We start from the raw sequence: 27,167 nt of genomic DNA on the forward strand, positions 1-27,167 counted from the left end.
CCTTGTGGGCTGACATCTGTTCACGGAGAAGACAAAGCTTATAGAAGATGGTGGTATTTGGCATCAAAATTCTAATGTTACAAGTTTGGAGTTCAGAGGAGCCAGTTCAGGAGTCTCATCAATCCAAGTGATTGATGGCAGTGCACAGGTTGGTTTTCCATTGTGTTACACATTTATTTATTTAAAAAACAAGTTTGCACAAATGTTGGTAACTGCAGACTGCTCCAAGGCAAGGCACCTTACAAGCAGAAGGCTCCATGGTCTCTGTAAAACATCTCACTCAGCCCAATCCAACCCATAGTTTCCAATGAGTATGCCTATCCTGGGTCCAAAAAGGAAGTCAAGGGAAGATAATGAACTTCAACTATGAATGACCCAACATCTGTTAGGTGTTGCTGTTTAGCTGACTTGTTCTCTGATTTTCCCTTCTTCAGCGCAAGGACCTCATCTATGCTTAATGGGTCGGATCTTGCTCGAAAAATAACGGCATGTTAACACACATGCTGTTAATAATGTGCAAATCGGGCCAGCTAGTTCAAGGGATTAAGAGAGATGCTATGAGATGGGAATCTTCAGAACTTGTTGGTTGATGTATACCACTCCGCGGTTTGCTTCGCATAAATGAATCTCGCCCTTAGCCTCCCCGTTATTTTTAGCAACTTGCTAGATTTGCACATTAATTGCCCATCAAACTTGTCGCAGAAAGTTAAATCTGGTAATTAACAGCATAAGTACCTTTTTAACGATGTGATCATTGTTAATGCCGCGCCAATCACCCTCTCTGGCCCAGAAATTCAACAATTTAAACCGTGGAATCTCATTCCTTCAGGTGGTAAATTGTTCTTAGAGATTTAAAAAATTTCAAATTTTAAATTTTTAAATTTGTTTCTTACTTTTCCTTTCTGTCCCTTTTTTCCCCTCTCTCTTAATCTGATCTTTCTTTCCCTCTCTTTATTTCTGTGTCTGAATCTGATTCACCCTCCTTCTCCGTCATTCCTCTGCTTCTCTCTCAATCCTTAAACCTCATTAGTTAAGGAGCTGCACTGATGGTCCCACCGCTCATTGAGGTCCCAAATGCCTTGTTGCCCTCGTCACACCATTCGCAGCTCGTACTTTCAGCAAGTTACGCCCCAAAAAATCTTTGAGCTGGTGCAGAAAAATGTCTAACCGACAGGGCAAATTCCAGCCCAATGGTGCTGGCTCCAGCTACAATTGCTTTGCTCTGAATCAAGGAACTTGGCCCATGCTCTGCTGCTTTGTGGTTCAGTATACAGATGTGCAATTTTTGGTCGTTTATTTAACACTCATTTACTCTAAGTTAGAACATAAATTATGGATCAAGAACTTCCATTTGGTCCATCAAGCATGTTCCTTCCATAGAGCAATGTCTGTTTGTGAGCTCAACCTAACTTATTTAATCTCTTAAGTGAAGCACTTAACCACAGACAAATTTTCAAAGCACTATGACATTTCAAGTGAAACTTGACCATGTGAAATTTTAGGAAATCGATCCAAAATTATAATCAACATTATTTAGCCCTGGCCAGTTGCATTACAGAGATGACATTTCGATGCCTGCAGAAGCACTGAAACCATTGTTTCTCATTGAGTATTTGGCCTTCTATTCCTACATGTTGCATATAATCTTCAATCTCATTCTTTACTAGATGTTTAACAAGCTCTTTTTAAAAGGAATTTATTTTTTTGGGATTCCATTCCACACTAGTCTGTGGGGGGGGAAATGTACTTATGTCTTCCCTCAACCAATGCTTATTCATTTTGTGTGTGTGTGTTCCAATTCTGCTACCTCTGTCTAAATTAAACTTCCTTGAATTCTTTCCAACACATTAATGTTGTTTTGAAGGTAGATGCTCCAAATTGCAGTGTTTCAAATGTGCCCTCACTGATGAGTTTGAATTTTAATATTAGCTGTTTTGATGCTAATCTCTTTGAAGGTTCCTCCCAGTTCTTGATTAGTCTTGGTGAATATAACTGCACATCAGCTGAGTATTCTCATTGAATGGCAATAATTGAACCCAAGTCCTTTCCCTTTTTCAGCTTAGCTAAAGGACAATTGTAAAATAAGGCTCATTCACTGTGTACCTGATTCCTGTTCCTGTTTGATTTTGTTTTACCATGGATTTTCCACTTGAAAATCTATGCTGTTCCTCAGTGCATCTTAATTTCTTTCAACCCCCTTTGAACACTGTCATTCTCTCATACACTGGTCCCTTGGCCATGCAGCTTGGTGTTATTGTGGAGCTTCACTCGCTACTGACCTTCAAATCAAGCTTTTTCATTTATCACCACTTTCTGCTCTTTGCTAAGTCAGCTTTCATTCCATCTGTGGTAAATTGCCATTAATTCCATCAGCCTTAATCTTCTTTAAAAGCTCCATATTTGGAAGTTTGTCAAACGTTTTCTGAAAATTCAATGAATACTCAAACTCCTGTTCACGCTTTTCCAGGTTATTAATAATTTCTAGTGCTAAATTCTAGCATCTGCCTCATTCCCTGTTTACATGTTGTGTTGAGTAATTTATTATCTGTGTGAAGCACTTCCCACTTTCACTGCAATCTTTTGGTTGTCCGTAATCTGTCCACTTTACATCTGAGATATTGAAATCTACCATGATAATCAAGTACAGTACATTGTAGTCCTTCTCACTTGCCTGAAAAACACTTCAACATATTCATTGTGAGCTGGTGATCAGTTGTCATTACCATTCTTCTATGCAAACTGCACTCTTCTGTTGATATATCGAAAGTTGTCGTTTATCTATCTGTCTCAGCACTTCTTACACTTTGCCTCATCCTCATCTATTTGGGAATCTAGTACTGTGGATTGTTAAAGTTCTCTGCAGTTTTTTTTTCTAAGGGGTACACTCATTATTGCACCTTGAAGAAAATTCTAACTCCCAAGTTCTTCAAATCTTTTCAATTTTGCTTCTCATTTCGGCATCATAATCTAAAACTTCTAACCTCATTCCACCCATCTTTTTCCATAAATTTGAATTTGAATTTTGTCAATGTTCCATAACTCAACCTTCTTAATCCCTGAATTCCTCATTATTTCAATGTAGTCTCTCCATTATAAATAAGCTTGAAGTAATAGAGGCTTGAATTTTGCATCCATTATGCTTTATTAACTGGTGCACAAGGGAGCAGAGAAAGGGTGTTTTTTTTAATGCTGCCACTTCAACTTTCATGACCCTTTATGACGATTGTTGTGCCAAATAAATGAGTTATTTGTTGGAAGAGAAAAAGATCGGGGGGAAGGGGAGTAGTAATGTCAGACAGATCAGAGTACATACACTGGTTCTGCCCACCAGCACTCTCATACCTGCATCTATGGATAGAGGTGCACATACCTTGCTTTGCAGAGGATTGGTACGTGCAAAGGCTCCAACTGTCAAGCTTGGTTGAGGCAATTGGCCCAATGGCACAGAGACAATCAGTGAAAGCCTGACTTCTCATAATGCTGGATAGTTCTGAAAAAGCACCGCAATAACAGGATGTCTTGGTTTCAGTGTTACTGAATGAAAGAAGGCATGTCAGGGTGATCTCAGCCAGCATAGCCTGATTGACTGCATCAGCTAAGATGCCACCAGTCACATCTGCAGACCATATCACGCCAGCCCGGTAATGATCTTGGGGAAATGTTTTCACGGGCCGAGGGTCGGCAGAGATCCAGATGCTGAGCTGTACCATCTGTAAAGACGTGCACTGTAGAGCTGGCACAACCAGTGACAGTAATGACCAGCTGCAGCTTTCAACTTGCCTCCACCTCCTTTCAAGCATGTTGCAGTGCTGACCTGAAGGCATAGTGCTATGTAATGGCAGACAGGGCCATCCTCTTCACAACCCTCTCATGCAACATCACCTCCACTGCAGCAGCCATGAAGTGGGGTGGAGGGGGGGAATGGTTGGGGATTATTGAACTGCTCTGTCACTTGCCTACAGATCTGTTTGAATTTCCTCTCCCTTTATTTTTGGCTGTCACTTCTTAGCCCTCTCCCCTTCAACTTTGCTAAAGGCTGCCAATAGATTGAGATGGCCTTTGAGTTTTTGCAAAGGCTGTAAGATTTCCCCCCGCCGCTCCCATGTATCTGTAAGCTTTAATTATTCACATCCCTTTAAATTTTACCTACATACAATTTTTCGCTCCTGCCACTTGTATGCTCCCGAAACATGTTCAAATCTGCACCTGCAGCTGTGAATAATTATGTTAATGGTTGACCCGCAATAATTAATGTAATTAGCGTAATCCCATTCAGGTGAGATATGTACCAGATCTTGCCTATTTAGAACTGACATCACAACATAAAAATTGACCCCAAAGTATTTGAACTCTCTCATCTCCAAGTCATTTCCCTTTAGGTTGTCTATTCGGGTTTCTTTGTTGTGGAATTCCTTACATTGCAATGTTGAAGTCTGCTACATGTTTCCTTCCTGATGAAACTTCCTGCACTATCCCAATGATACGGACCGAAGGCTAAGCTAAAGAGAATTTTAAAGCTTTGAAAACTCTACCTGAAGTATCTTATTAGCACAATATTTTGAAATTAAGTTTTCAATTAATTAAACTGTGTGCACACACTCCAACCAAAACATTGAACATTAATTGCCAATTAACCCAGTGCTTTCTTTCCTGATCAGAGCTTCTTTCAATATTTGCTCCTCGAATCAGCACAGAAAGTATATTTGCAAAATTAGAGATAAGCTCAGACAAGTTTAGGACTGTTTCAGTTCAGTTTTTCCTATGGAATGAGGCCAATTGATGACATAGAAACCTCCATTTGTTCTAGTACGGTGCCTTCCTCATTGACTCAACAATGGAGAATTCTCTTCATTCTGTGATAGTTATCAAAGAGCTTCCACTGGATCCTTTCAACTGCAACCAAGGGTGGTCATTTGGGCAGGTGTGCAAATATTTCTCTGCACATTGGCCTTTTTGGATGACCCAGGGATTGTATCCTGGACCCTATTGATAAGATTATATTACAACTTTGTAATTTTGAAAACTCTCAATATCTGTTTCTTGAACAGCTTTTTGAGTTTAAAAGATTATAACCTTCTCGAGTAATCTCATATATATTTCATTTTTAAATTTGAATATACAGGCAATTATTTATTAAAATTATAAATATTTTGCAGTAGGTAAATAAATAGATAAGCTTCTGGCCTAACAGTGTTAAAACTGGTTTAAGAAGGGCATGTATTTTACTTTAAAGGTGCAGCTTCCTGCTGCTTTAATCTAGAGCACTTTGTAATGCTGTGGGTGATTAGCACTTTTATATTTTCAAGGAATGTTGCACATGGCCTAATCCCATCACCAAGACCATTTGACAGGCCTTCTGTGGATTTACTGGCTCTTCCTGAAGCATCAAGCACTGCTATGCAACTGTGCTCTCTTGTGGGACTGTTACTAACCTCCAGGCTGAGTGTTCAGATGGCTCTGTCACAATGACACTGCTCATCTCCCCATGACACAGCAAAACAGTGAACAAAGATGCTCAGCTTTCAGTTTGCCTTACTCTCTGCTACAGTTTTACCCACGCAGAGACGTTGTTATGTGAACAGTAGGTTTATTGCAAATTTCACCATGTTGATGCGTTCAGAGGGAGGGGTTATAGTCCCACTGTGGGTTAAGCTGCCTCTGCAATTACATTGAGAGTCCAAATGGATGGATGAATGGTTCTCCTTTCTCTGGAGAATCCAAATATTTTGAGAAGTGTTTACCATTGATATAGATTCTACCAGCCATCCATTTTACATTAAATAGTACTCTGTTAGGTTCTTATTTAAATTCTTGAAGGACCTTCCCATTGCTTGTATTCCTGGTACCCATTAATGGTACTCATATCGATAACTTCTTTACAAGACTTGTTTCCACTTATGTAATAACTGAAACAGCCCATTGGGTTACTGACCATTTGATGCTAGGGGTCAAACATCACATAGCCAGCTTCATATACCAGAAAGTTTTGGTTTATATCCCAACGTGAGTGCCCTGTTGAAAAATACCAACGACCACATTTGCACCATATGGAGAAGTCTTTTGTTTGCATTCCGGCAGCCTTCTCCTATACAGAGAATCGACTCAAGCTGTTTGACTACAATTAATGCCGTCTTGTCTGACCTCCTTTCCTTTTCTTCAGTGACTCTGTATTTCTATTTTTCAAAAGCCAAGGTTCCAAGTGTCATCTCTGAACACGATGTGGGCCCAGTTTTGATCCCTTCCTATTTTCCTGAATTCAGTCAATTTGAAGCATTTTGAACTTTTGACGTCACCTCCTCTTGATTGTGAGCTCAGGTGATTGACGCTTGAAGCTACCTGCAATCCCAATTACATTGTTGACAAATTTCTAAAAATAGCGACTGGAGTCTATGTCTAAATTCATCCAATTTTGCCAGGTCTACCAGAGCTTTTAGTATCCTCTGGCCCATCTTTTGGCTTTGTCGTTCTCATTTTGCAAGAATTCTCTTGCCTTTAAAAAGGCTTAGTGGTATCTCTCTTTTTGTGCATTACTTTCATATCTCCACTATCCATCTCTTGGGATGAGGGAGTCTGCTGATTTAAATATTGCCTCTCAGGAGTATCATGGAATGTTGATATTGCGGTGTGCTGTATCTGGTACCACATCGATTCATGCAGAGACCAGCTGCTTTCCCACAGGCATTGAGTGAGGGTAAATCATTCCAAGCAGTTCAAGAATAACTCTGACAGCAGCCTGGGAGCAAGTTCTCTTCTCGCCCTTATGGCCTTGTCGAGATCAAGGGAAAGAAAAGCAGTAAAATAAGGTAAAGTTCAACTCCTATCTCTCAGACCCACAAACAGAATTGCTGGATCCCTGGTATGTGATGACCTCGATCCTTTATTGATCTGTTCTCCTACAATTGAGCAAACTGGGGTATTTACTTGAACCTTGAGATAGCATTCACTATCTGTTTTTGATTGCACTTTTTCTCAACCTTCTCTTAACAGTTGGTGCCAGTAGATTATCCAAGGAGAGGAGGTATCATAACCATCTCCAGTAAAGACCTCACCCAATGGCCACACATATACGCTTCCATACTCTGGATAACGATCAGGAATGGGAACCCTGGCCAATCTTTTTCCCCATCCTAATCCAAGAACACTGAAGCTAATTGTAACACCCTCAACATAGGTTGGACATCAAACCTAGGCCCTTCCTGATCTGCATGACTCAACTACTCACCAGATAAACTTGTGGAACTATACTTCCTACGTTTGTGACCTTGTGTAATTTATTCTGATTCAAGCTTGGGTGTGTTCTGCTGTGCCAGCCTTTTGTAGGTCAGGTACGGCAAAGAAGAGGAGGAAAAGTAACCAAAAAGTTAAAAGAAGCTTATACTTACATGTTCTTAAGGAAAGTATAAAAGGGCTGCCTGATGGAAGGATGGATATTTTTAGAGCCATATTAGATTGGTGATTAGTGGTTGACTCAGTTTTACTGTGAGGGAGAGGTGAAGGGTGGGTTCAGTGTCCAACAATTCCACATCATTGTGCATCATTTTTGAGTGCTTTTGCACTCTGAAAATCTTCCTCAGATGAGCATAAACACCCCTTGGTGGGGTGCAGCCCAGATTCACTCGAAAGATTCACCCAAAATGGGTTTGAGGCTAAAAGGATTAAATTATGAGGACAGGTTGCATAAACTTGGCTTGTGTTCCCTTCAGTATTGAAGATTGAGGGGTGATCTATTCATGGTGCTTAAAATGACAAAAGGAATTGATAGGTTGGATAAAAGTAAAAATTGTTTCCTCTGGTGGGGTGATCCAGAATAAGGGGGTATAACCTTAAAATTAGGGCTAGGCCATTCAGGTGTGAAATCAGGAAGCACTTCTTCATACAAAGGTTAGTGGAAATTTGGAACTCTCTCTTCCAGAAGACTATGGATGCTGGGTCAATTGAAACTTTTAAGACTGGAATCGATAGATTTTGGTCAGGTAAGGGTGTCAAGGGATATGGAGCAAATGCGGGCAAATGGGTTTGAGGTACAGATCAGCCATGATCTAATTGAATAGCAGAACAGGCTCCAGGGGCTGAATGGCCTACTCCTGTTTCTATGTTCCTATGCTTCACATATGGGGCAGGCACTTGTAGGTAAAATGTAAAATACATTTAAACATAATTTCTTACCCTGCAAACTGGGACACACTGCAGTAAGCCTCTCAGAACTGGTTTTGTGAGGCCTCCTTGGCATTGTGTTGAACTATTTATGCCAGTTACTCAGTTTACCTGCATATCCTTATAATTTGGATGGCTGTTTATGGAGCCTGTTTCACCTTCTACTTCTAAGAAAATGCAAATCTTTCACTCTCAGCCCCTAACTTAAACTCTGTGTTTTCAAGCTGGGTGCCTTCCTCCTTCATAACAATTTGTAGCTCCATTTGATTATAATGAAACACTTGCACAGAAACTTCCTAGTGTTCGACAATGGTTACATTAACGTCCCGTTGAGCTGAGTTGTTTTTACTATGTTGATGGCTGACTCTGACTTTGACCCTTTCTATATTACGCATGAAGTTCTTTCTAAAATTACTAAAAATGCACAGAAATGTAAATCTTTGTTTAACTTTGGCTTGCGTCTTATCAATCTGAAGCAATAAAAGCATTCAATAAGTACTTTAAGATCATGTCTTATGTACTTATATCAATATATTGAGTTACATCAAGTTACATCGAAACTACTGCACAGAAACAGGCCATTTGGCCCAACTGGTCTATGCTGGCGTTTATGCTCCACACGAGCCTCCTCCCTTCCAACTTCATCTATCCCTATCAGGATACCCTTCTATTCCTTTCTCCCTCATGTGCTCATGTAGCATCCCCTTAAACGTATCTATGCGATTTGCCTTGACTATTCCTTATGGTAGCATGTTCCACATTCTTACCACTCTTTGGGTAAAGAAGTTTTTCCTGAATAATATAAATTATTATAGAGGAAAAAATGGATTCTAGATTGCCCTGTTACACCTGAAAAACAGACCACGGAGAGAATCACATTCAGTATGTTTGACCGTTCCTCATGCTTTTATCTTCACAATGCAGAAAGTTATTTCCTGATGAATCATGATACCAAGTTAGTGATTTGATTGTTCCCGCTGTGCCACCAGCTGTTTTCATTCAACTGGTGAAGTCATATGATACAGGCTCAGAAGAACTGTCATAGTATTTAACTTCTGAGCTCTTCCTAAATGTACCTGCGCTCTGCTTCCGTCTGAGGCTTGCTGTCCCTCTTCTCCTGTATTATTGTGTACTCTTGAGGCCGCAGTAATAGTACAGAGACTGCTGTGAACAAATGAACGAGAATTATTCTTTGTTGCTATAGTTCTCAGGAGTGCCGTGAATCCTTAGAATCTCATCAATGAACACACCCACTTTTCAGAATTAAAAATACATGACTGACGTAATATTTTAACAGAAGAGATTTGAAGGGAACTATTCCTCCAATGTGTCAGTGCAGATGTGTTACTGATAGAATTGGAGGGCTGAGAGAAGCTGATTTATTTCTTTTATTGAAAGGAAAGTTATCCCGTGTTTAGACTGAGATCATATGAGATCGTGTTATTTACAGATTGCAATGGGCAGCTTTTGAGGCTGTAGTTCCTGGCTGTGTTATTAGCAGGGCAGAATGTTGCAACCTTTGGAACAAGCATGTATTTCTACAATCTCAGTATTTTGCTGTAAATGAACATGCATTGAAAATGCCAAAGTAATTTTTAGTGATTTTAAGCAATTGTAATTTGCACTTCAAAACCACATAATCCAACTTGTGAGATATTGCACCTTTATGTGTTCACTTGTCCAAAAAGGTCAATCAGTGTAAGTGCGCACACTCAGATCATTCCTCTGGTCAGTGGCAGCTTCTGTGCATTACCAGGGTAGCTTATTAGATTCCATATTGCCACGTGGGTCTGTGGATATAATTATTTTCTGCAACCATCACAGCTTCAGTGACTTTCCCACTCTTGCTCCTATGCAGCAGCCCCCTGTTTTAGCATTCCTTTCTCAATATCTTACCCTAGACTAAAGCAAAATCATGGAACTGGTTTTATTCAGCAGAATTATTGAGCTCCACTTCACCACCTGACACTTTACATACTATATGATATCTAGAAAGCATTTCTCTGGAGGCTGAAGTCACACTTCAGTTTTCACATTTTGTTATGGACGCAGAACTGTTAAATGATGCATGCTTCTGAACTGCAGCCTGACACCAACGCGCACATTGCAATCTGCAAAGTTCTATGACCAAACAATTAAACACTGATTGAACAATAATTATATTTTGTTACCTTGAAGGGTGAAATAATACCTTGGGAGAATAATAGTTTGACAATTATAGGGAATAATACTGTTGGTTTTATTATCAGCTGACTTACCATGAGCGATAGCATGGGAGATCCGCTAGTGAAATATTAAGAAGGTACATCAGCACCTGTAGATAGCATGTTGCAGATGAAACACTTTGTTACAGGTGCAAAACAATCTTAAGATTCTGAGTGCTTCTCAGCCTCAACCTGAAATTGACGAACCCATTCCAATGTGCCAAGTTCCCTGACCAAATAACAACTACATTCTGAATGACCTCAGGCTATATTTACTTATAGCAATTAGACTTAGCGGCCTTCAAGTACAGGCCCGTTTAAACACAGATCCACTTTAGCAATAGATTAATGTACATTGTGCATTGGTATAATACTCTCATTGTAAGACAGTGTATGATCCTACTTGGCATGAGCAATGCTATGGGAGTTCCAGCAGTATATATAAAACTCCCATGTAAACAGGAAGTGAGATGGATTTGGGGATAGACAGAATAAAAATGCAAATTTTGAAAATCTGAAATAAAAATGGAAAATGTTGGAAATATACTACAGGTTAGCCAGCACTGGGGAGGAGAAAAGATCAATGAATATTTTGGCTTGAGTCCTTCATCAGAGTTGTGTATTTCTGGGTATTTCCAGCATTTCCTGTTTCTTAACACACCCAACTTTAGTGTTTCATTCATGTCTTCTCATATAAATTCATGTCTTCCCATATAAATCTGCTAGCTACACCTAACACATGTATAATTTGAGCGTAATCACAGAAAGCAAATTAAACACTGGAAATATTACACATTGACCGATTTTTAGAATTCAATTATAAAATATTTTTAGGATGGTGGAATTCTGTTCAGTTAATTATTTTGGTTATTGTTGTGACATCAACTTGGAAGTGCATTTAAGTGACTTTGCCAGTTCGCATGTGCAGCCCTGGGTTGAATACTTTTAAACCTTTGCATTAGTTTGAAGAGCCCTCTAATATAATTTACTGGCCTGCAACCCATGTCCAGATGGGCAGATATAAATGTTTTTGGAGAGTAAAGTTTGGGAGTGTTGTAATTATTATTTTGTATCAATTGCATGTGTTAAAATACACATTTTGTCAATAACTGGTGCTTGATACTGATACACAAGAAGAGATTCTATATCTTAGCATTTGCTATGGCTGCTTCTCATATAGAGAAAAACACTCCTGCATGAATTTAGTAACCCTTAAAGCACTGCTATTGCTATTTCTGTAAAGATTTAGTATATTTGTGTTTTGAGGCACTCCTGTTATTTAAGTTTGCCTCCACAATGAGTGTATACTATAATGAACTGATGGTTTTTCCATGCTTCTCTTACAGAATAGATTTAGTGTATTTTGGTAATTTTTAAAAAGAGTTATAAATTTTCAGTCCTTTAAGGGTTAATCAAGGACCAACAAAATTCCAATTGATAGCCAGCTGCTGCTTTGTACTCTCTTTGTTTTTGCATGTTTCTTTTACAGCAAATCCCATATATTCCTGATGCATTTTTGGTATTCCCTGATATCGGATGCTCTCTCCTCATGTATATGTAATATTAAAACAGTTGACATGGAAAATTGCAGGGATAAAGACTGTTGCTATTTAGGACAGGAATGAGGACTGAAAATGTTTCATTGGGGTTTGTATTTTCTGTGCATCATTTTGTTCTGATTCGTCATAAACCTTCCTTTCCTGTGTTTTACTAGCCCAATAGAATCCTGTCAGAATTTCTACGATGATTTCACGTTGCAGATTGACATGGCATTCAACGTATTCTTCCTTCTCTACTTTGGACTGCGGGTGAGAATTAATCTAATAGACTTAAGTTGTTTTTAGAATGTAATCGTATGACTGAAAAGTAGGCTGGCTTTTAGTTCTAAACTGAGCAATGTAGGAAGTATTTTGTTGCCAAAGGAAGTCAGCTTCATCCAGTCTTTCTACTCGATGACATGTATAACTGGATATTTATGTATATAATATAAACATATATTCTACAGTAAAGTTCTTGAGGCTTCCTGTTTGTCATGTCTATTTCCTGTTGTCATGATTTAGTAATGCTTTTGTAACACTGGGTAATGCTTCAAGCTATCACCTGAAGTATAACAGTAACATGCTTCTTTTACTTTAATAAGCAATGCTGCGACACCTGTTATTCAGTCCTCCCACCACTGGTGGTGCTGTGGTGCGAGTTGCCCAGATTTGTCCACTATTTTGGCCCATTGCAACAAAGACAGCTAAAATACCTACCAGTTCTTCCAAGTAACCATGAGCAAGGCCATAGGAAATTACCTATTATATTTGATGTCATCACACTTCCGATGTTACAGTTTCTGGTACATGCAAATTTCTGTATCATGCCTTAAAAAGAGACATAGCCTCTTTGTTTCAGCAAAACTTCAACAATATCAGAAAATACCTTCTAATTAACCTCAGGATATCTAAGAGTATCCAATCAGCCTCAAGTTATGCTTATGTTCATCATTATAGTGTTATAGTCTTAAAGTGATAGGCTAAGTTATCCACAGCTTCCCCTTAACAGCAGAATACATTGTGTGCAACATGGTACAAAGCTCCTGTCCTTGGAGCCAGTCCTCTGCACTAGCATGAGCAATGCCATGGGAGGTCTGCTTGTGTTTCAATAGTAAGAAGCCTCCAGATGTTTCTTATGACATCACAATATTCCAGAATGGGCCTTGTGAGAGGCGGGCTCATTTTTATAAGAAATAATCAGGGAGAAAAACATTCAAAAACTCTGGTCTTTGGTCCAGTTGCTCCAGGATCACGGGATTGGATTCCTGGCTTGCAAGACTCAAGTTGTAATCCTGATCTGGACTGACATCCATAGCCCGGGTTTCCCGAGAAGATGCCTTGTTAACAGCTGGCTATGTGAGGGATGGAAATCTGGCTCGGAGATCCCTCCTTACACATGGCTATGAATAGGAAGTGACGCTAATGGTGACTGTCCTGCTGTCCAAACCAAGGAGCTCAGGGTGGGTATGAAGAGCTACGGTGTCAGAGATGGATAGCCCAGGCCGCTTCAAACAGATCAGTGCAACATTTTAACAGACTTACAATCTGCAACCAATCTAGCTTTTTTGTTTGTTACTGCAGCAGCGCCTGAATTGCAACCCCCCCCCACCAATCACTTCATCACCTTGTCTTCCACAGGCGGTGTTGGGAATGACACTCTGATCGCTTTGTGCCTGCTTTCTTTTTCAAATTGGATAAATACTTGGAAGGGGGAAAAATTCCAGGGCTATGTGGAAAGAGCAGGGGGAGCAGGACTAAATGGATAGTTCTTTCAAGGAGCCAGCATAGGCACGATGGGCCGAATGGCCTCCTTCTGATGCTGTAAGATTCAGTTTGAGCTAATCCTGGAGGATTTACCCTCACTTTCCTTCGGGTGAATCCCTGTTCTTTCCACCCAGCCTAGGGATGGGATTTTTACGGTCTGCACCCCTCCTCCACAGCTATCGTCAGTGGCAGTCGATATTTGGATGACAGAAGCAGTGCGTTGGGAACATGTGTGATATTTTTCCCAACTCGTTGAGATGGAATATTTGCCACTACAGCATCTCCTAATTTAGCATGGCGGCAGGAGCTTGTGAAGCCCAGTGAGAGCAATCAAATTGAGATGAGAGTCAACAATTCTGACTGGGAGTCGAATCCTTTAGGAGCCATCTGACATTTGAGTACTTGCCTAATCCCTCTGATGCTGCATTTTGGTTCCATCCCTCTAGGAATCCTGTAGGAATGGAACCAAAATGCAGCATCAGAGGGATTAGGCGGAGGGACAAGAACATGCATTAGGTTCTTGTGGTATCTCCTATCAGAATCATTCTAGATTATACAGCATTGCATTAGAATATTAGAGACATTCTTTTAATATTCTCTCTGTGGTGCAGTCTTCACAATCTGGGCTATTAATGGAATCAGGTCATCTGAGGTTCAGTCTCTGCTTCATTTTTGGTTTAAATTGGAAATGCATAATTACTTGGGATTTTTATTTTATCAATGGATTAAAAAAAACTAATTCAAAATTATGCCTTGCGATCACATATTTCTTTTCCAAATGAACTGTGTAATGCCCACACCATGACATCAAACCCTTCCTTGGTTCATATCCCTTTCAGAATTTTAATATGGTTGAGTTCAGAAAAAAGGACGACCTTGTATATCTTCTGTGAGTAATGAAACTTATAACGAATCCAGCACAGAAAAATCTTCAAGTTTGATCTGAGCTGAATTTGTGTTTAACATTTGCTCTCTTTAAGGCAGATGGTATTCTGATGTCCCTTTTTGTTTTATGCTTCAGAAAAAATTCTAATTCTAATCAAAGCTTATGCTTTATTCCAAGTAGTGCAGTAGTTAGCTGCTTGTTTCACAGCCCATGGATAGGCTGGAGTCACGAAGCCTGCTTGACCTTTGAGTCAGCCAGTCACCAAGTGCTGATGAGTTCCATCGGCTCTGGGCCAGGCTGCTCGGTGGATTAACTCATTCCAGCCGGGGGATAACTGATAAAGGGCACCTTGCCCTTTGGCGAATTTCTCTTGTCGCCAGTGGTATTGGTGTTGAAGCAGTGCAGGAGTCTGCAGCTCATTCGTTTGGAGGCTGTGTGGAGGTTATAGCAACAACATGCATCAAAATTCCAAGCTACACATGGTGTATGTGTGTGCATTGGAGATAAATAACTACTTTTAACACATAATCGGCCCTCATATACAACTGATGTGTATATGTACGACCAGGAGGATTTCAGAGAGATTGGGCTCAATTTTAAAATCAAATTGCGGGGGCTGCGAAAAACCCGAGCGGGTTTGGAAGCTGGCGAATTGATAGTTAAAGAACCGAATGTACCTCATTGAGGTACTTAAGGTAATTTATTCCAGGCATGAAGGGCCGAATCAGGCAAATATAAACAAAATAAATTAAATAATAAACCATTGCACATATTTAAAAGCAAAATAAACCTACCTTTCCACCCTGCTCCGATGTCCCCCTCTCCCCCCGATGTCTCCCTCTCTGGTCTCCCTCTCCGATGTCCCTCTCCTGCCCCCGATGCCCCTCTCCGATCTCCCCCCCCCACCATGATCTTCAGTGTCCTCCACTCTCTGTTCCAGCACCGGATGACGTCTCACTCTCTCTCTTTCTCGCCCCCCCCCAACCTCGGCATTGCAGCTCCTGTCGGCAGCCAGCCTGTCACTCAGGCTGGCTGCCAGATGCGAAACCCGGAAAGAACTTTAATCACCATCAATTACATCGCAATCGCGTTGGAAAAGGTAAGTTTTTTTTAAATTCAGGTTTGCTACGCGACCTTCACCCACCCCCCCCGCCTGCTGCCAACCTGGCACCATTTCAAAATTGAGCCCATTATATCTACCTTATATTAAAAAAAATATTTTTGACTGCTCAGCATTGAAGGAATGAAGGCAGAAATCATATTGGGTAAATACTCGACAGCAAGCCATGAGCAGAAAGTGGCAACCTGTTTGGTAGGTCCACAAAACTAAACTTCAAGGCTGCAATTAAAATAATGCGAGTGCAGTATGATAAGAGATTGTCTTTGTAACTCCACAAGGAAAAGCTCGCAAGGGATGTCTTTTGTAGTTATCCAGTTACAAAGTCAAATTTAATATCAGAAACAAGCAGATGCAACTATTTTGTCACAACTCTGGAAGTGTTCTGTCAGAATATAGTCACATTCCCAACTCCCCTGCAGTTGCATGTGAAAATGAATGAAGACTGTCTTTAACTCTAAGACATCCACTGGGGAACTTAGGAACAAGAGTGGGCCATTCAGCCCCTCGAGCCTGTTCCGCCATTCAGTTAGATCATGACTGATTTGTACCTTAACTCCATTTACCCGCCTTGGTTCTGTAACCCTTAATATGTAACCCTTAAACCCTTAATACTCTTGCCTAACAAAAATCTATCAATCTCTGTTCTCAGGAACAGAAAGTCAATTAGAAAAAAAGGAAGCAGCAGGGACTCTTATAATCCATCGTCTGCAGATAATGCATAATATTGAAAAGATATAAAATGAACAGCACCCTTAAATATGCTCAGTGTGGGCTGAAATACCTTCTCATTGCAAAATGAAATGTGTGCCTCCTATACTGGAATTCTGGGTGGGGAAAATCTTGAGTACCAAACAGAGCTCTGAGAGGAATATTCTGGTTCTATACGGGGTCTGTTGAGGATCACCATAAAACTCTTTGGCACAGTTAGCACAGGACAGTGCAATGGTGGGAATTATTTTGTGAAATTACTGAATTGACCTTCAGGATGGCCTCCTGTCCCATGATTGCACTGATTTTCCACACCTATTCTCATCCTTGATAAGTGGATGATGTTCGCTGGAAATTCTTCTGAAGTAAAAGCAAATCACCTTCTATAAATTCTATAGTCTGACAAACTCAGCAGGTTAAAAGATGAATTACTTAAAAAAAAAAGTCTTCCATCACAGTTGAATGACAGTAGCCCAGTACCACCATGGACTGCCCACAGACTGGGATCTTTGGGTTCAACTCCCGACAATGATTGAAAGTTGCACAGAGTTGCAGCCTTCCGCCTGATGGGAAGTTGTTGATTTCAGCCGAAATGCTCAATGCAAAATGAGTGAAAGAAAAGTGTGTGTCTGACGGCATGGAGGTACAACTAAAGAGGGTTCTGACATCCACCTTTCCAACAGGTACCTCGGAATGTGTTCCAGCTGTGTGTGAATTCCGTTCTTGAGATCTCATGTTGAGAAGTTATAAATCCAATAGGGAATTCAGGAGCAACATCTTTACCCAAATAGTGGTAAGAATGTAGAACGTGCTACCACAAGGAGTAGTTGAGGCAAATAACATAGATGCATTTAAGGGGAAGCTAGATAAGTACACAAAGGAGAAAGGAATAGAAGGTTATGCTGATAGGGTTAGATGGAGTAGGGAGGGAGGAGGCTCGTGTGGAGCATAAACACCAGCATGGACCAGTTGGGCCGAATGGCCTGTTTCTGTGCTGTAGACTCGATGTAAGTTCCATGCTCTGTGTTTAGGCAGCTAAGACCTTGAAGAACTTTCACATCTTGTAATGCTGTCCCCAGACGCCCAGCAATTCTCACATCATCACATCATTGTATTGATCCGCGTATTATTAAAATGTCTAACTGTAAAAACTTCAAAATGTAAAGTTTCTTCATATTTTGACAATCTCAGGTAAAGCTAAACGGATTCTGTCACGAGAGGGGATATTGAAATGATGATGCTTTCATTTCTCTTCCAGTTTATTGCAGCAAATGATAAACTGTGGTTCTGGTTGGAAGTGAATTCTGTGGTAGATTTCTTCACCGTCCCTCCTGTCTTTGTGTCCGTGTATTTAAGCAGAAGCTGGCTGGGTAAGTTACATGCTCTTCATCCACATCAACTCACAAATGCCAATTATTATGAGACTACATGTGTCAAAAAATGTTTGTATTTGTGCTGGGGGGTTCCCATCTTGAATGACCTTTTCATACATTAGCATTTAGTGCGTGCATTCGTACTGACGCTAACCTTGGAACGTAAATCGGGTAACAAGATCCAGACTAACATTAGGATTCCTCAGGGAGGGGGTGAGGATGAGTTTCCTTTGATACAATGTATAAAAATTGGGCAGATATGATTTATATGTAGTGCAGGAATTGAGAAGTAGAGCCTGACCTTGTGTGCATCAAGCAATAACTGAAAAGCTGTGATAACAGAAATTTTATTCAAGCAGAAAGGGTTCAAATATTACAGCTTTTGTCACCACCAGCTGAGCATGAAAATACTTCAAGCCAGACCCGTTGCTAAAATAATCGCTGCAAAAATGGTCACTTAAAATGAATCTCTTCTGTATTTCTCATTTACAGGGTGGTATAATTATGACTTTAATGAAAGAGCTTGATGAGCTGTGAATGATTTGCTTTAGTGCTGGTCTGCTAATCAGCCATAGTTGACCTTGGTAACTCCCTTTGAAGTTATACTGTTTTGACAGATGCTGCATGTTGCATAATGTTCATTTGCAATTTTACACCTTCCGATCAGTTAAATCTTTAGTAAAGCATCGAACTGCAGCTGCGATAATCGATAGGTAGAAGCACAGGCACAACCACTTGGCAAGGGAGCGTGCCCCCCCCCCCCCCCAAAGCTTTTTGGCAAGGGTTACATCTCCCTCTTCCTTCCCCCCCACTCCCCTCCCTCTCCAGGTCCTGGAATTGCCCCTGATGACCTTCTCCTCAGCTCTTTATGAATGGTTGCATCTCTGGTAGGAGGGAGTTACAGGATGTTTAGTAGCCCCATGGACTATCACGGAGGGTGAAGGAACGAGCAGTGCTTGTTGGGGACCACTGCAAGTTGGGAAGGGTTGATCAGTACTGTGTATCATCCATGTATTGCATGTCAATAAACGAACAAGTCTGTTTCAAGAGCTACCACAATGCTGTTGAGAGTCCGGATGATCTACAGTAAGTTTATGAGCTTGTCTGAATGTTGGGATTCTTTTGCTGCCTTTTCACTCTCTCCTGCCTATTTTTCCTTTTGATGCATATACAACTTTCTGTTTATTGTGTTCAGAAACTGCTAGCGATCTGTCACTGTGCAAAGCTTTTAGCAGGTGCTGGGGCTGTGGAAAAGATGACAACTGGCAGAACAGGTTTTCAATCATTCAGATTAATGGAAGCAAGTACACATTTATCACCATGTGACCAGTAAAGAGGTTCAAGAAGATTTCCTTTTACAGTGAGAAATAACTTGTCCTCTGCCCTGTATTTGTGGTAAGTATATGAAGGATCTAGTTAGGATAACTCACTGTATCCTGCACTGGTTGCTACAACTCAAATCGCAAAGTGATACTTCTGTCCATTTTGTATTGGTCACAGGCATCCCTCTCATGAGGAAACTTGACACTCATTATGAACACAATCTCATTTTCTGTTTTTTGGCCTCAGCATCTACAAAGCAGGGAGTGGGTGATACCAAGGGTTGGTAAACAATCTTTTAAGCTCTGAGACCTAGGCATGAATCTGCCCAGTAGACAGTGAAGATGAAGGTCCTCATTCCCTGTTGGCTACAAGAATCCACTGTACTGTTTCAGCTCAACTCCTAGTGGGTGTAGGCCCACACCACACAGCTGCTACTAATTTCTCCAAGTAACCATAGAGACGCTGATAGATGGTACACCAGGGGCTGCTTTTCGGAGTTTGGCGCAGAGGTACATGTGCTGTACTGTGCTGTGCTGTACTTGACTTGGGAGTGCTTGATACTGATACTGGTCTACCTGAAATGGGAGCGTGTTCTATTCCCCAGCATTAACGTTCACCACTTTGATGAACAAGAGAGAATGTTCAGAGCAGAAGGCTGTATTAGAGCAGAAGGTGATATTGAGAACTGGGATGAATTCTGAACTGAATTCTGACTCGGAAGGCTTTGGCCTAGAAATTTGGCCGCACAGCACCTAAGCCTCCAATATAATGGACGGGAAGGGTGTGCTTATTATGAGCACTGAGGAGATCCAGGCGGCAACCGACAAGGTGCATTCTGAAACTATACTTGCTTGAATGTGGAGCCGGGAGGAGCAGGATTACCTCACCTGACCTCACATTTAAAGAATGTGAACCTCTGCTCGCCGCTTGCTCATCCACCCGAGATCGCCCTTCTCCCACCCCCCGCGATGCCAGCAGCGGCCCGCCACGCCGGCTTGATGAAAATGAGGTCCGGGGACCAACATCGGGGGTGCCTCGGGCCTCCATGCCCCCAAAAATGGGTTCGCCCAAATCTCTAGGCCTTTGGGTTTGAATTGGTCTGCTGCTTTCCCCATCTCACTATAGGTTGCCATGGTGGGTGATGAGTGCGAGTCTGTGACTCACATATTAACAATGAATTTGGAGTGTTTTTTAAATAGGTTCTTTCCTGTGTGATTCCTTGCAGCCCAGTGGGGCGCCCAATAGCTTGTGGTTCTTGCAGACTTTGAAATCAGGATTAAAGGATTCTTTTTGTTTTGATCCCTGGTGCTATAATGGTGAGGAGAGTGTGTGGTTTTTTTGGTGGTGATGCCTGATCCCTAGTAATTGAGTGAGAAAGGAAACTTGGCCACATAATAAACAGGATTGGTACAAACTGATAGTCCAGGAGAGAGAGAGAGGAAAGGAGCCTTTATGGTTGTGGTGCATCTGAACACTTTGCAAAAACGGTAAACTGGCCATATCACTGGTTCTGAAAGCTCCATTGCTGCATTCTCCCATCTTGATATCAGTGGGAAGTTAAATAGCTGAGCATGGCTTTGAGTCATCAAAGCTGCATTATACACAAGAAGATTAAACTTGCATTAATAAAGAGCCTTTCATGACCTCAGTATGTTCCCAAGTCCTTCACAGCCAATGAAGTAGTTTCTGAAGTGTGGTCCCTGTTGTAATCTGGGAAACGGGGCAGCCAATTTGCGCACAGCAAAATCAGACAAACAGCACCAAGATAAATGAACAGATAATCTGTTCTAGTGATGCTGTTTGAGGGATAAATGTTGGCCAGAACACCAGAAGTCGCCTATTCTTTTTCCAAAAGTGCCCTGGAATCTTTTACGCTCACCTGAGATGGCAGACGGAGGCTCAGTTTAATGTTTCATCCTAATGGCACCTTCCGACAGTGCAGCACACCCTCAGTACTGCACTGACGTGTCAGTCTCGATTATGTGTTCAAGTCTCTGGAGTGGGACTTGAGCCCACAACCTTCTAGCTCAGAGGCAAGAGTACCACCACTGAGCCGAGGCTGACGCCTTAAACTCTGATTTGGATTCCCAACGAACAGTAGCTCATGAAGATTATTGGTAAAAGTGGAATCATTCTTTCAATGAGAATTCGATCAATAAAAGTTCGTCTGACAGGAACCATGCAGAGGGGTTGGTGACGCAGATACCCAGCAAGCCCAACCATTATGACAATAAATGTGACAGGAGGAATGGACAGAGGGCAAAGGAGGAAACAAGCAAGGTCAAATTACTGAATACAAACGATGACTATATGTTGGGGGTTATTATATTGATTTATGCATCAGCTGATGGGCCAGTCATTTATGTCAAAAGTGCCATTAAACTAACTACATGCGTTAGATTTGACTTGTCATTTTCTGCACACTTTTGAATCCCACCAGTTTGCCAAGGTATTGTGGGATTAGGTTAGGATTCTGCTTAGATCGTTGTTTTCAACAAAGTTATCAATTTAAAATACATTAGCCCAGATTTTGTGCTGAGCGCTGAATGAACAGCACCCACCACTCGTTAGATTTACACTTAACACAAACTATCCACAGGCAGCCGAATGAGGAGCCGAAAAAAATGCAGCATCCCCTCCTGGGCATCTGTGAGCTGTGTGAGCGAGGCAAAGAACTGTGTATCCCCTTAACCAATCAGATAACCAAGCATGTTAACAAGCCGTGCAGGCACAGAACCAGGAAGTGTCAGTTGGAATAGTAAAATCAGTTACAGAAAGTGAAATAAAGAGAGGGCAAGAAATACGGAATTAAAAGACAGAGATAAAAGAGACAGAAAGAAAAAGTAAAAAAAAATTAAAACTTTTTAAATGTCCAACAATAATTACATTTTGAAGGAATGAGACTCCACATTTGTAAAAGTAAATTCAGTGCCAGAGAGGTTGTTTGGCAGTCATTAAGACTTAACACTCCGTTAAAATTTTGGTTACACTAAAAAAAACTGAGCGTACCTTTGTCGAAAATAATTAGTTTCAGCTGGGCAGGAGAGCAATGTCATACTATTGCAGCTATTTGACCGGGAAGTCAGCCGGTGAGCGGTCCTTCCCGCACAGCTTTCGGAGGGGCAGGGCATCTGGTAGAGCAACTTCCGGATTTCTGCGTTTGACTGCGTGTGCGCTTGCTGGAAGCTGCTCTTCCATTTGCCCTGAAATAACTATGAGCCCTGTTCGCATCGCTGTTATTTTCAGAGCAAATTCTGGGCTAATGTCTGCAGCTCCAAGCTATTCCATTCTACATTACAAAAGTAACCCCAATATATACTAACGTGACAGGTATTACTATTACAAAAATATTAGCAAGAAATGTATTTTACAAGAATATGTTGATGCAAAACAGATCTGGCTTCAGCCACACTGCTGTCTATTGAGAGTAATATGGTGCATTTAAATTCAGCATCACATCAAGGGTGTCTTTTCCAGCAGCTGGTGTGATGATTATTGTTATCATAACTGTAGGAATTGAACAATTTTCTTTCCTAATTGAAACAATAGAAATATAAATCTGGGACATTCCTAGCTTTGATTCTGGTCTTCAGCGTCACATGTCATGTAACTGATGAGAATGGCTTCCATGCAATGTTGGTGCCATCTAGCGGTGCTTTTGTGAAACAGCTTTAAACAGTCACATGATGCTTGGAGTGCTACTATTTTTTCCACTGAAAGAGGTAAAGGGAGGCAATTTCAACTGATCAAAATTTGTATTGAGCTTATGATGCTATTTAAACTGGAGTTATGAATAATTGTTTATTTTAATCATTGATTTTTAATCTGGCTGGATCCTGCCTGGTCCATAGACCATTTCCCAACGTCAAGGCAGCTGAGCAATTCCCAGAATCTTTCTCTCTCTGCACCTGGCCATTGGGGAGTGTATCAGAGACACTTGAGACAACTCAGCTCCCAGTTCTCCCTGCCTTCCCCAAGGGGAAGCTCTAAATTCCGACCAGTACCTCACCATGTCGGAGTAGCAGTGACCGATACACCAGTGTGCGGAATTGCCGACAGAAACGTGTATTTTACAGCGTGTTTGTACAGCCGTACTGAGTCACTGCCCCACCCCTTCCCAGCCTCTTCTGCCCATTTAAACATTTTCTGCTCATTTTCATTCTACAGCTTAAATTATTGCTGAACTGGGAACATTCTGTTTCTCCAAACCCATTACGACAATAGAAGGGTTTCCATCTTATTAACTGTGAGTGAGATCTCCCAGGAGATATAGAGGCTGAGTTGGTGAGAATAGTTTGAGAGTGCCAGTTCCCGTGCTACATTAAAAAGAATAAGAAGAAATTGAAAACATGTGACTGATTAAACTGCAGTAAATGAGGAAAAGTTTGGGCCAACAGACTTTGCAATATTCAGCAATAAAAATAGATATGAATCTTTGCATGCAAGATATTATGAAAGCTTCAGGAAAAAGTCAAGGCCCGAAGAGCTAATAAAGCTATGAATTTGATTTTGCCTGTGTTTATTCAGCTGCTCCTGCCCTCATTGCAGCACAGACAAGTGAATATCCACCGCGCAGGGTGACAGTGGGAGAAGTGAAGGGGAAGCAGCCTTGTAACAGGAGTGGTGATATAATGAGGGTACAGTTTCTGTTTGTTTGCTGTACTCTGTAAAGAGCAATAGCAGCAAAATTGACTTGTTCCAGCACACTAATGAGCTGTTGTAAACCCAAAGCCTAGGCTTTGGCTGTTTCAGTTCCTTTCCGGATGCTCCACCCCAGCCCAAGTCCCGCTCACTGTGCCCCAAGCTTGTCCTGTTTGAAATCCATTTAATTTTTCACGGCGGCATGAAAAGATAACAAACATAAGCACAAAAGAAATTATGTGGCAGGATTAACATAGGAACAGGAGTAGGCCGTTCAGCCCCTCGAGTCTGTTCCACCCATTTACATTCCAATTTGACACTGGGTTTTTATGCAAGAAGTAATGGAACTGGAGTTTGGACAGTGAAACTTTCTCACAGCTTTTGTTGGAGGCAAAGACTTTTGCTGCAGCTCAAGCCTTTCCAGCATTCATCATTCAAATCTTTGCCACTACTGCTCTCCACACAAATGACCATCAGTACAGAACACGTCATTTATGCAGAAAGATTTTTTATGTCCTTTTTGCGATGATTTTATTCCTCTCAATCGCCTGCATCATTTTCTGCCTCATGGCCCAGGCAGGAGGCCTGCTCCCAGAGCCTCTGATGCTGCTGTTCTGTACCCACCAACTATGAGGTCCCAGTTAAGTTAAGTTGAGGTCAATGAAAAGGAAAATCGAGCGGGTATAAAATGGGCGACCAATCCCCTACCGCCAGTTTTCTGATGAAAATGAAAATTACGCCTTTGGGCTCTGGTTTTCCCATCATTCACTTAACTTCTCCTCAGGAGAGCGTGTTCAGATTTGGGAGTTTCCTGCTGTAGATTGGTGGCTGTGAACCTGCCCTTATATGTGTTGAATTGCATTGGTACCAACACCATATGCCACTGAAGTGGCATATGGTGCACAGTATTGAGCTAGATACTACATTTGTAGGTACTGATTTTGCATTCTCTTTAGTTCAGTCTTTACCAACATCTGCTAATCTTTCTTTTATTCGTTCATGGGCTGTGGGCTTCGCCAGCATTTATTGCCCATCCTGTTTGCCCTTGAGAAGGTTGTGGTGAGCCGAATTCTTGAACCGCTGCGGTCCGTGTGGTGAAGATTCTGCATCTGCTGTTCTCTGATTGTATTATTTTCCACCCCACCCCACCCCTCCCAAATGCCAGCTAGGCTCTGCCATTCTGCCCATCCTTCATGTGTTATCCTGGGCACACGAGTGTTGGCAAGTTATTAGGCCCAGAAATACAACCACGTAGACATAGTTTGGGGTGGAGGGAGGGCGGGGGAACACTAGGGGCCATTCTAGGATTTGAAGCAGGGGGAGGAGATATATAAACCATGCAAAAAAACCCTCCTATGCCCCCACATTTCTCCTTCCCCCTGTAGTTATGCAGATGCCACAGATGTGCCTGAGCTTTCTTCCCTCAATGTCCACACACAATTCCTGACCGGAGTTAACTATGTACAGCATAAACCCTGGCTTATCTCCCATAGACTGAGGCCAACTCTACTGCTCCTACCATCTCTTCAATTGGTATCCATTAACTCAGCATACACCTGAGATTGAAACTGGCAATGTACACTGAGATGGCACCTTCTAAGCAGTGATCAAAATCATTTCTAAATATGTTTTCCAAAACAAAAATGAAGTACCAATCCAGAGCTATTGTTTCCCTGGTAGAGGGGCTCAAAGGATTGGTTATATTGCCAGAAGCCCTCCTTCAGGTAACTTCCATTGTGGAGCACCATCATCACAAAGCCTGCAGCCATTCAAGGAGAAGGCCCACCATCACCTTCTCAGGGAACCCAGGGATGGGCAATAAATGTGGCCTTGCTAGTGTCACCCACATCCTGAGAGCAAGTAAAAAGAAGTCTTTGTGCTCACATCTGACAATACTACTGACAGTATCGAGACACACATCTCTGAAACAGCCTTAAGCCTTAGGGTTACCGCTCTGCATAGAGATTACTGACGTGCTGGAGGGCACCAGTGCCACTGCACTCCCAGTGTTGGAGCATAAACACTGCTGCCGATCAAGGTAAGAAAATGAGTTCTGAGAAACTGAACACCCACCTGTATGTGGGTCAGGAGTGACACAGGGCTGACGCAGTGAATCAACCTACACCGCTGAACATCACCTCAACCTGATGTGGGTAGTCCGTAAACTTGAGTTCTGTCTAATCAAAGAAGTTTAGCCATTGTCAAAAAGGTGACGAGCCCCTCCGTTGGTTTGAATGTGGGACTTGCTATCACATGGAGTAGTTGAGGCGAATAGCATAGATGCATTTAAGAGAAAGCTGGATAAGTACACGAGGGATATGTTGATAGGGATTTGATGAAGTTGGGTGGGAGGAGGCTTGTTTGGAGCAAAAACACCTGCACAGACCTGATGGGCCAAATGGCCTGTTTCTGTACTGTTAATTCTATGTATTTTACCAAGGTGATTTATGCAGGTGACACACTTTCACATAATTTCCATCATGTGTATCAAATGATTGAAAAAAGGTTTGTTCAGCAACTTTACATGAAGATGTTGTGTCTCTTTAACAATATTTATTTAAGATCATTATTATGTTGAAACAGTGCAATTTAATACTGCTTTGGAGGGTACTTATGTTTTGAGAGACCGTGTCCCTGGAAACTGGATTTAAATTCTCAAAATTAATCCCACATAGGACATTACAAACCATCGGGCAGAACATTATTTTCTATATTTGGGCTGCACTTGAAATCAAGGCTGTAGGAGTGAAAGGGTACTGTTCTAACACACTTCATCACTCTGACTCGGGCCTGAATTCTTTTGTATGAATTTAACAGCATATTTTTTTCACATAATTTACATTTATAGTTGCATTGGGAATTGAAAATCTCACTATTTGCTTATACAACAGAAGGTACACTTTCTAAAGAGCAGCGGGGTCTGTAAAGGTAAAAAAAAACCTTGCATTTATATAGCACCTTTCACAACCTCGGGATGTCCCAAATACTTTTAAAGTGTCGTCACTGTTATAATGTAGGAAGCATGGTAGCCAATATGCACACAGCAAGGTCCCACAAAATGCAATAAAATATATAACCAGATCATCTGTTTTTAGATGTTGGTTGAGGTATAAATGTTGGCCAGGACATGGGGAGAACTCCCCTGCTCTTATTCGAATAGTGCCATGGGTTCTTCTACATCCACCTGCGAGGGCAGCCAGGGCCTCAGTTTAACAGCTCACCTGAAAGACGGTACCTCCGACAGTGCTGCACTGAAGTGCCAGCCTAGATTATGTGCTCAAGTCTCTAGAGTGGGTAAGTCTTTTCTGGAGAGGCACTGTGACTCCACAAGGGACCATGACTTGTGACCTGACCAAGAATTGGCAAAACTCCTGCATTACTTGAGTAGCAGTTTTTAATATTAGTCAGTAATGGGACTTAACCACAAAATCACTATACCATACATTGAAGTCTTTT

General features: G+C 41.5%; 1 protein-coding gene across 6 annotated transcripts in view; it reads left to right on the forward strand.

Annotated features, from left to right (window-relative positions):
- The window catches only part of kcnma1a (potassium large conductance calcium-activated channel, subfamily M, alpha member 1a), a 692,064-nt gene that overhangs the window by 374,898 nt on the left and 289,999 nt on the right, over positions 1 to 27,167 (forward strand). For all 6 annotated transcript variants that reach the window (XM_067972546.1, XM_067972543.1, XM_067972542.1 and 3 more), the window contains exons 4-5: positions 12,073 to 12,166; positions 17,633 to 17,744. In XM_067972546.1, coding sequence (XP_067828647.1) covers positions 12,073 to 12,166; positions 17,633 to 17,744 — 206 coding nt within the window. The remainder of the gene's footprint in view (positions 1 to 12,072; positions 12,167 to 17,632; positions 17,745 to 27,167) is intronic.

The sequence above is a fragment of the Heptranchias perlo genome, chromosome 36 (genome assembly GCF_035084215.1).
Source record: "Heptranchias perlo isolate sHepPer1 chromosome 36, sHepPer1.hap1, whole genome shotgun sequence".
NCBI lineage: Eukaryota > Metazoa > Chordata > Chondrichthyes > Hexanchiformes > Hexanchidae > Heptranchias > Heptranchias perlo.